The 10,784-nt window shown below is 29.6% G+C and overlaps 1 protein-coding gene across 1 annotated transcript; it reads right to left on the bottom strand.

The window, feature by feature from the left end:
• Positions 1-7,582: 7,582 nt before the first annotated feature.
• Positions 7,583-9,910, bottom strand: LOC111718112 (homeobox protein Hox-A7). Its single transcript, XM_023493617.1, has 4 exons — positions 9,811-9,910; positions 8,760-8,847; positions 8,090-8,173; positions 7,583-7,984 (listed from the first exon to the last, which is right to left on the bottom strand). Exons 1-4 carry the CDS (start codon positions 9,908-9,910, stop codon positions 7,906-7,908), a joined length of 351 nt encoding a protein of 116 aa, XP_023349385.1. The 3' UTR covers positions 7,583-7,905.
• Between the last annotated feature and the right edge of the window lie 874 nt (positions 9,911-10,784).

The following is a 10,784-nucleotide window of genomic DNA, read 5'->3' as shown; positions in this document are numbered from 1 at the left end:
ATAGATAGATAGATAGATAGATAGATAGATAGATAGATAGATAGATAGAAAGATAGACAGATAGATAGATATAAATAAATAAACTTCTTTTTTTACTAATCTTTTTTGCTGATAATACTAGTTTTCTAAAATCATCTCCACATATCGAAACTTTAGTAATTGGTGCCAACTTTGAGCTAACTTTGAGTATGGAATTATAAGAAAAAAATACAGAAAATCAAATCTTTGCAAAAAAAGGGCAGTAAATAATAGCTCATTTAAGGCACATTCAGATCCAATATTTTCAGATTAGAACTCCTAAATCTTGATGATACATACAAACTAGGTGTTCCATCTTTTATGCATAAATACTTTTATGAAAACCTTCCAGCTTCCTTTCATGATATGTTTAATTCTTTAGCTGAACCAAATAGAACAAAATCATATAAACTTGAACGGGTTCTCTTTAGAACTCTAGAATGTTTTCCCTCTGCTTTATTTCCAAAAATATGGAATTCGATTGAATTAGAAGTTAAAGAAACTAAATCTGCAAAATCGTTCAAAAGAAAAGTCGCCAAGATCTATTTAAATAGGTACGCAAGTTATATCTTTAAAAAAACATCTGTGTATCATGTGAATAAACTTAGGGTTTACTATCTTCTACACCTTGTAGTACTTTGTAGTTCATACACATGATTTTAAAAGCATATGCTACCCTATGTTCCAACCCTTCCGCTGAGTACCCTCCCTTTCCCATATATTTCCTCATCACCTCCTAACCTTCTTCCTAATTTATCATCATTATTATGTTTAAAATGTACACTGTACAGTGTACACCCATGCATTCATTCGTTTATATTGGGCCAACCAATTAAAACAACCTACTCTGGTTAGGTGGGCCCACACTATATAGTAAATTGTGATATTTTATTTGTTTTATCTTTAGTTGAATACAAATATGAAATATGAAATGAAATGCACAATTAGTCCATTTCTCTGTTGCTACTTATTTTACTTGATAATCTATTTTGCTTTTTACATAAATTAACAATTTTTCAGAAGGCAAAGAACTCTGATGGAGACTTTTCGAAAATTGATAATTTTTTTAGTTGATATAGTTTTTGATATTTATTTGTTCAAAGTACATTTTTATTACAATACGTTTTCATGATTTATAGGATTGTAGATAGAAGAAACATTATATTAAACCCTATTTGCAGTGCTTTAGAAGCACAAAGTCAAAAAAGATTTTAAAATACCTGTTATCATAGTATGGATATCTATCTGAGGGGGATCCTTGTATTTGATGAGGATGGGGGTGGTAGCCACCCCATTCATACTGGTACTGTGGTAGGTGTCCCTAATAATTATATTTTAGCAAAATTTGGGCGGTCATCCTGCCCTGACCCCTAAATATTAGCCTGCTTTCTTGAGTTTACATTCGAAAAGGCTGTAAGGGAAATTTTAAGAAAATATCCGATTCAAAATTAGACCTTCAAAAGCTGTGTTCTTTTTTTACTAATCTTTTTTGCTGATAATACTAGTTTTCTAAAATGATCTCCACATATCGAAACTTTAGTAATTGGTGCCAACTTTGAGCTAACTTTGAGTATGGAATTATAAGAAAAAAATTCTCAACTACAGAAAATCAAATCTTTGCAAAAAAAGGGCAGTAAATAATAGCTCATTTAAGGCACATTCAGATCCAATATTTTTCAGATTATAACTTTTAAACCTTGATTATACATATAAACTAGGTGTTCTATCTTTTATGCATAAATACTTTTATGAAAACCTTCCAGCTTTCTTCCAGGATATGTTTAATTCTTTAGCTGAACCAAATAGAACAAAATCATATAAACTTGAACGGGTTCTCTTTTCTAGTTGATGTAGTTTTTGATATTTATTTGTTCAAAGTACATTTTTATTACAATACGTTTTCATGATTTATAGAATTGTAGATAGAAGAAACATTATATGATTATCTGAACAACATCGGATAAATCTATAAAATTATGAATTACAATTGTTTTATTTTTTGGACTATACTTTTCATATAAACTACTTTTTTGTAAACAAGACATATTATACACTGTAGTATATGTTTAGAAACTGTACTTTATGGATAGAGACAGTAGTATATGTTATTAGACTGTACTATATGTTATTAGGCTATACTATAAGTTTAGAGACTTTACTATATGTTTAGAGACAGTAGTATATGTTAAGAGACTGTACTGTATGTTTAGAGACTGTACTATATGTTAAGAGACTGTACTATATGTTTAGAGACTGTACTATATGTTTAGAGACTGTACTGTATGTTTAGAGACTGTACTGTATGTTTAGAGACTGTACTATATGTTAAGAGACTGTACTATATGTTTAGAGACTGTACTATATGTTTAGAGACTGTACTATATGTTTAGAGACTGTACTTTATGGATAGAGACAGTAGTATATGTTATTAGACTGAACTATATGTTATTAGGCTATACTATAAGTTTAGAGACTTTACTATATGTTTAGAGACAGTAGTATATGTTAAGAGACTGTACTATATGTTTAGAGACTGTACTATATGTTTAGAGACTTTACTATATGTTTAGAGACAGTAGTATATGTTTAGAGACTGTACTATATGTTTAGAGACTGTACTATATGTTTAGAGACTGTACTATATGTTAAGAGACTGTACTATATGTTTAGAGACTGTAGTATATGTTTAGAGACAGTAGTATATGTTTAGAGACTGTACTATATGTTTAGAGACTGTACTATATGTTTAGAGAATTTACTATATGTTCAGAGACTGTACTATATGTTTAGAGGCTTTACTATATGTTTAGAGACTGTACTATATGTTTAGAGACTGTACTATATGTTAAGAGACTGTACTATATGGTTAGAGACCGTACTATATGTTTAGAGACTGTACTATATGTTTAGAGACTGTACTATATGTTTAGAGACTTTTCTGTATGTTTAGAGACTGTACTGTATGTTTAGAGACTGTACTGTATGTTTAGAGACTGTACTGTATGTATGTTTAGAGACTGTACTGTATGTATGTTTAGAGACTATTATTGTATGTTGAAGAGCCCGTGAGAAGAACAAAAAGCTATGAATTTCTGTATAAGATCATACTCATACTTGTGTTTTATAGTTGTGTTTTATAGTAAAAAAGATACGAGTTCGCAAAGTTCTACCAGTAATATTCTAAACGGAGCTGAAAACTTCCCACAAACTCTTTTGTCTAATCCTTTTATCTTTGTGGAAGACTTTAGTTATTTCATACTATTTATTATGTTATATAAAATATCAGATATTTACAACATCAGGTTGCAAAAATATAAGGATTAGAAAATCACATACACTGCACTGAGCTTCATTATAGAAAGATGAATTGTCCCACAGAGAGGTTAGACTAGGCCTGTTGAATTAGAAATGCTTCTGATGAAGTTCAGTGTAGAGATTAGAATATTCTAATTTGTGACGAATAAATAGTTTCTTTGTCATAGATATGTATCTACTCTTGATTTTAAGAAACATCTAGATTAAAATCAAAATAATACCAAAGACTCATATTTACTATGTTTTGCAAAAACTTCTAAATTTCAGCACCCATCTGAAAAAAGATGGGATCTGGCAAACACGAAAATGTATCATTTTTTTATCTATTTGGGCTCCTTTATTTACTCCTTTATTTAGATAATCTTTAAATATATTTAACACTGGGCTTTAGAGCGCTTCGCGCTCCCTTTCCTTCTAACCAATTTTAGCTTTTGACTAATGCTCGTAAAGTTGTTCATCGTTTTTCAAATTTTACTCATTTTTCTTTTCGAATTGGTGCATTTTCCAAATATTTGTTTACAATTTCGATGGTTCATCAACCTTTCCTGAGGTCCCACACAAAATGTGGGCCCAATCGGTTCAGCCGTTTTGACGTTTATTGGATGAAAACAGAAAGACAGACAAGCAAAGTAATTATATAGAAGTTATAATATATATATATAATATTATATATATATATATATATATTGATATACAGATAAATACTTCAATCGGCGTTATACACAAAATGGAAATATTTACTTCTACTGAAACTATAGTGATAGAAAGATAAAATTAGTGTAGAGTGTTGAAGTGTATAACAATATGATAGGTCAACAAAATACATATATCAATCTCTGAAATAGTTTACAGAATGAAATATGTGGCAATGTGATATATATATGTAATATATATGTATATAAACAAAATATATTTTAAATTTCTAAAATGTGTAAAGAATTCAGCATATAACAAAGAACCTACATTTCCAGAATGATTCGCACCGTTTGATCCATTAAGAATGAGATATCCACAATTTTCTGGAACAATTGATTATTTTTAGTTATATTAATTTTGTTAAATTATAATTTTTAAGGGACTATCTGCAACGTTATTTTAATTATTATTAATTAATTAATTATTATTATTTTAATTATTAAGACATGCATGGCCGATTCACATTGGTTCCCTTTAAACCTTCGCCTGACCAAAGAAATAAAAATTGTTTTATAATCTATATATTTAGCATGTCTGTTTGTTTGTCTGTCTGTCTGCATTCAAGAAACGTCAAAAATCAGGTCAAGTATTTGTTGACAAGTCACATGACCTCATGGAAGGTTTTTGGACCGTCAAAAATTAAAATGCGCCAATTTAGACAAAAAAAAAGTCCGCAAAAATTTGAAAACAGTTAAAAATGGTGAATTTCGGAGCAAGAGTTAAAAGTTAGAACTATTGATAGGATTAGTGGGCACATTTTTACTTATTGCATCATACTAAATTTTTATAATGTTTCATTTCTTTTCTACGAGGTAATGTTATTATTCTATATTTATTTATTTTTTTGAAATGAATTTTAACACATTTAGTTTGGATACATTGGATACAGAAGTACACAGCACTAGGTTTATATCATATTGTTTACTATAGCCTGGGGAAAATACTTGGGTTTTTTTGTGTCCTAGTGGTTATAAAACCTAACAGGGGATGGATTGGAGGGGGAGGGAATAGGATAAGTTTTAACTTTCAAAATTTTAAATGTTGATTGTAAAGAATTTTGTATTGTCTAAAGAAATTCTTGAGAGGTTTAATTATTGATCTAACGAAATTTTAGTTTGCTTTTACCTGAATATAAATGGTTTGCTTTTAAAAATGGGATTTTAGATTTTGTAGATTTTACTTACAGGGTTACCCGCAATAAATGAGGCTTAACTTCTCATATTCTCTTTCGTCCTTTTCATAGTCCATTAATTTAATGTAATTTGAAGGCGTTTGAGTCATTTTCTATGTGCAAAATATACAATAAATATATTTCGATACACGGTAATATTATGCAATTCAACGTCATAAAGTTTAATACTTTTTGTGTAATGTACTTTTTCTTTTCTTTTAGTACTTTGTCATAAAAGTCCAACTCAAAAATAACTTTTGTTAAGGCATTCTTCGTGCAACAAAACTTTAACGGGGGGGGGGATATAGGATGAAAGGAATTGATTCTTTGCCACAAACTCTGATTTTCTAACTTCTATATCTTTGCAACCCAATTTCGTAGACCTTTGATATTTCAAACTATTAATTTTGCTAGAGCTTATAATCTAAGTTTGAAATATTAAGATTTACACCAGCTGACATAGGGACAAGCAAATTTGAATTTGTGGCTAAAACTCAAATTCTTTAATCATGAGATGATGGACATTATTTTAGATTCTTAAATAATTATTTCTCAAAAACCGCCGAAAAAAACCGCCGAAAAAAACCGCCTTTTTTGAGAAAACCCATATTAAGAAAGAACCAAAGGAATCAATGAAAATTGAATAATCTTTCTTTCGATAAAATAGAAAATTAAAGATTTCAATTTTAAAATTTGAAAACAAAATGTTTTTTTTTTTGCATGAAAAGTGTAGTTTTTTTGACGAGTCTGTCTGTTAGAATGTATTCGTGGACAAATTATCCAGCAATTTAGTTAGTGGTTCCCTCATTAACTCTATATTTTTCAAACAAACCCTTCCCACCCCCCACCCACCTAATTCACTTTCATGAATTGAAATTAATTTTTTAGTAAATTTATCTTTAAACAAAAATTCAATTTTTTTTCTGATAGACAAAAAAAGAAAATATATAGATGTAGATGTACAGTACATTTAAAAAATAATCTGATTTTTTCATTTTAATTTCTAAACAATTGTAAAAAAATGAAAAAGAAAATAAATTTTTTTTCTAAAAATACGTTTTTTAGGTGGTCTACGGGGGCTTTAAAGCCGAGGTTTGGTGTTTATTTAAAGATAAAGAAAAATTAGAAAACCCGAGACCCGCATAAACACCGCCAAAATCGGCGGGGGACGAAAAGGGGGTCGGCAGGGGCCAAGGGGGTCGGCAGGGGCCGGGAAAAGGAAAAGGAAGGGACGGGACAATTTTTGGCCCTTCCCTTCCTTACGAGAGAGAATCAAGATTAACATGAACTTGAAAGTTGATTCATTCTTTTTGAGTCTTTATGATAATTCATCTCCCCCCCCCACACCTCCACCTTCGAAAAATTTAGAAGAGGAAGAAACATTTAAGAAATTTAAAGTGAAAAATGTTCCTTGTCAAATCTGGTTTTAAAGCTTGGTATCGTAAAAGTGTTGTAAAAATTCTTTTCAGTTTAAAGTCAGGGGCTTATAGGGCCACCTTGAAAACAAACCTTAATTCAAGGGTCATCTGGGAAACAAAATTAGGTTAAAGTAATTTCCACCAATCAAACTTTTGAATAAAGATTTATAGCAAGAAAAAAAACCGATCTCTGACAATCAACATTTAAATTTTAAATAAAATTTCGAGGGTTTTTTGGACGTGCCATTTGAAAATGTCTGCAAAACTTTTTATTTCCAAACAGAAACAATTTTAACCTTTTAAAAAAGAAACTAGGGAACAGTCTCTTTTCCCTTTTATTCATTTTATTACTTTTGGAAGGTTTTGAAAAATCTTCGATACACAATGTATTTTACTCTAAACTGTAGTTTTTATTAACGAAATGCAAATTTTAAAGGGAATGTTCGCGAAAAATGAAAGGGGGCATAGACTTACGGCGAAAAAAATCCCTTTTGATCGATACTAATCTTGCTTCTATCTGTTGCGTCTATAAGGAGAAATTTGTTAAAAACGACTTTTACTGAAGAACGTAGCGTTCATACAAATTCAGAAAGTTGCAATATTCAACTCGGATAGTAAACAAATCATTCATATATTAAAACCTATAGTAATAGATTATTTTTCGACGTATTCATATATAGTTCATATTTCATAATATTTTTTACTCGTTTTTATGAACAATAATGCACTTACAACGCCGTAATAGTTGGCCGCCAGATGTCTCTGCTCTCGATGCTTTGAATGATTACATGTTGCAGAGTCAAATGGCGGAAAAAAGTCGTTTTAAGTGAATTGTATACAAAACAAATAACAAATATTATGAAATATCAACTATATACGAATGAGTCGAAAAATAATCGATGACTATAGGTTGTAATATCTGAATGATTTGCTTGAAATTAAATTATTTTGGCCGTAAGCCTATAATCCCTTAATTTTTTTGTGAACACTCTTTTTAATGCATAAAGTTTTAAAAAACTGATTAATTGTTTCATAAATATATAGCATATTTCAGATTATCAAAGAACCTTCCAAAAGAGCCCGAAACAATTGCCTAAAAATAAATCGGCCAGGCCGAAAAAATTAGATTCGTCAATCCTTGAACTTGAAAGAACGAAGAGTTGGTTTCACGTTTTGTCCAGAAATCAGCGGAATAGTTTTTTTTGGTAGATTCACTTCTTCTCCTTTTTATCACTAAACACGGACAAATCTCAATCGTCCAAAACGACGAATTTCTCGAGAATTCGTCTAATTCGAGTCTGGTTCCTCGTCTAAGAGATCCCCGCCGTCCAGCTTTGATTTATTCTCTTTCTTCCACTTCATTCGTCTGAAACAAAAATCAAAATAATTTTATAATTATAATGTGATAACTTTGATAATTTTAATATTCCATCAGAAACATAAATATAGAGAATGATATGTGTTGTTTTACCTGTTTTGAAACCATATTTTGATTTGTCGCTCTGTTAGGCAGAGCGCATGCGCGATCTCTATTCTGCGTCTGCGCGTTAAATATCTGCGGAACACAGAGGTCAGTCACAAACCGGTTTTCGAGAATTCTTCCAACCATCAAATTCAAGATGGCCGCTTTCAAATTCAAACCACAACAAAAGCAAAACTTTAACAAAACCAATTGCGAAAAGAACCAAACCAAACCAAATATAAAAGAGTTTGTTTTTAGTCTTAATTCATGACAGAAACACTCTTAAGAACTGACGAGGGTCATCCTAGACCGAAATATATTTTCAATAAAATGTGGAACTAACATCTACTTTTTTACTCTACAGAGGTTTGGTCCATCACCATCACCGAACTTCAAATAAAAAAGAACAAACAGATCAAATATGAGATAACATCAAAACCAAATATTAAAGAACATTAAATTCAAATATAAAAGATTAATAAATAAGATCAAATACTAAAAGAACAACCAAATCAAATGTAAGAGTACAATCAAATGAAATATAAAAGAACAACCTCAACAAGAAACATCCAATCAATAACAAACTAAAAGAGAATCAAAACAAATTACACCCACTAAGCGAGCAAGTACAAAAAATTATAAAAGTGAAGAATTTTTTGATAAAATGTTTTTAAATTACTGTTCTGCGCCGCTCCTGTTGAAATGAAATTCCTTCTCTAGCTCTAATGTTTGGTACCGGGTATATGTTTGCCGCCCACGTTTACGCTCTGAAAATATTGAAATAAATTAGATTTATTGCATGAACTACATCTTAGATATTTCTAATTATCTCTGTTACATTGGCCTAGATATTTGTTGAACATTTGCACATTTGGGAAGTTGCAACTTGGGAAAATACCCTTGGGAAGTTGCCACCTAGGGAAATATTTTTGGGAAAATTCCTTATATCGTTTTATCTTTGCAAGATTACTTGTAAAATATTCGACTTGCTAGATATTCCCAACTTCCTATTATATATTCCATCTCCCTGTTAGATATTCCCAACTTCCTATTATATATTCCATCTCACAGTTAGATATTCCCAACTTCCTGTTATATATTCCATCTCCCACTTAGATATTCCCAACTTCCTGTTATATATTTCATCTCCCTGTTAGATATTCCCAACTTCCAATTATATATTCCATATCTCTGGTAGATATTCCCAACTTCCTATTATATATTCCATCTCCCTGTTAGATATTCCCAACTTCCTATTATATATTCCGTCTCCCTGTTAGATATTCCCAACTTCCTGTTATATATTCCATCTCCCTGTTAGATATTCCCAACTTCCTATTATATATTCCATCTCCGTGTTAGATATTCCCAACTTCCTGTTATATATTCCATCTCCCAGTTAGATATTCCCTACTTCCTGTTATATATTCCATCTCCCTGTTAGATATTCCCAANTTATTATTATTATTATTATTATTATTATTATTATTATTATTATTATTATTATTATTATTATTATTATTATTATTATTATTATTATTATTATTATTATTATTATTATTATTATTATTATTATTATTATTATTATTATTATTATTATTATTATTATTATTATTATTATTATTATTATTATTATTATTATTATTATTATCATTATTATTATTATCATTATTATTATTATTATTATTATTATTATTATTATCATTATTATCATTATTTCTATTGTTTACCTCGGAGGCTGCCCTTGCATTTTACAAGAATACATAGATTGCTGGTACTGCTGCTGCTGTTGTTGTTGTTCATCACGTACTGCAGGTTGTGTAATACCATCATGCCATCCTTCTACTCCGCCTCCATAGTACCCGTTCCTATACAGTGTACTAAGTACAATTCACTTTTTTAGGAATTACTGAATATACATATTTGAAATATTCTTCAAAGGATATAATGATATGAAATTTTTAAAAACTATTTTTATGTTATCCCGACTTAGAATAAAACATTTGTTATTTGTTGAAATTTAAAAAGATAAGTAGAAACAAGCCTCTTTGAACTTTAACCGAATACAGAGTCAGACAAAAACAAAGTTTTGAACTTTAACTTTTATTTAAGTATTCAATGTCTTGCGAGTTCTATAAACAGTGAATGCCAAAATTAGGTCGAAATTATGAATACGACATGAAACTACTATAAAGTTTATCAACTGTATGTATGTTCTTAAGTTAGTATTTATGTCTAAAGTTTACCAATTGCATGTTCTTAAGCTAGTATTAATGTATCTACTGTATATTCTAAAATTACTATTAATGTCTAAAGTATATCAACAGTATATTCTTAAGTTAGTATTTATGGCTAAAGTATGTCTACTGTATGTTCTGAAGTTGGTATTTATGACTAAAGGTGTATCAATTGTTTGTTCTTAGGACAGTATTTATGTCTAGACTGATTCTTCTTTATGTTCTAAAGTTTTTATCTATGTCTACAGTATATCTATTGTATGTTTTGAAGTTAGTATTTTTGAAAGAAACATAAATGTATTTTAAGAAAAGGTTTTAAATTGAGAAAAGAGATAAAAACTAACTACATGATATGTAGAAAAGAGATAAAAACTAACTACATGATATGTATAAAAGAGATAAAAACTAACTACATGATATGTATAAAAGAGATAAAAACTAACTACATGATATGTATAAAAGAGATA

This window comes from Eurytemora carolleeae, unplaced genomic scaffold, assembly GCF_000591075.1.
Source record: "Eurytemora carolleeae unplaced genomic scaffold, Eaff_2.0 scaffold1026, whole genome shotgun sequence".
NCBI lineage: Eukaryota > Metazoa > Arthropoda > Copepoda > Calanoida > Temoridae > Eurytemora > Eurytemora carolleeae.
This window is presented reverse-complemented; position numbering and strand designations above follow the sequence as displayed.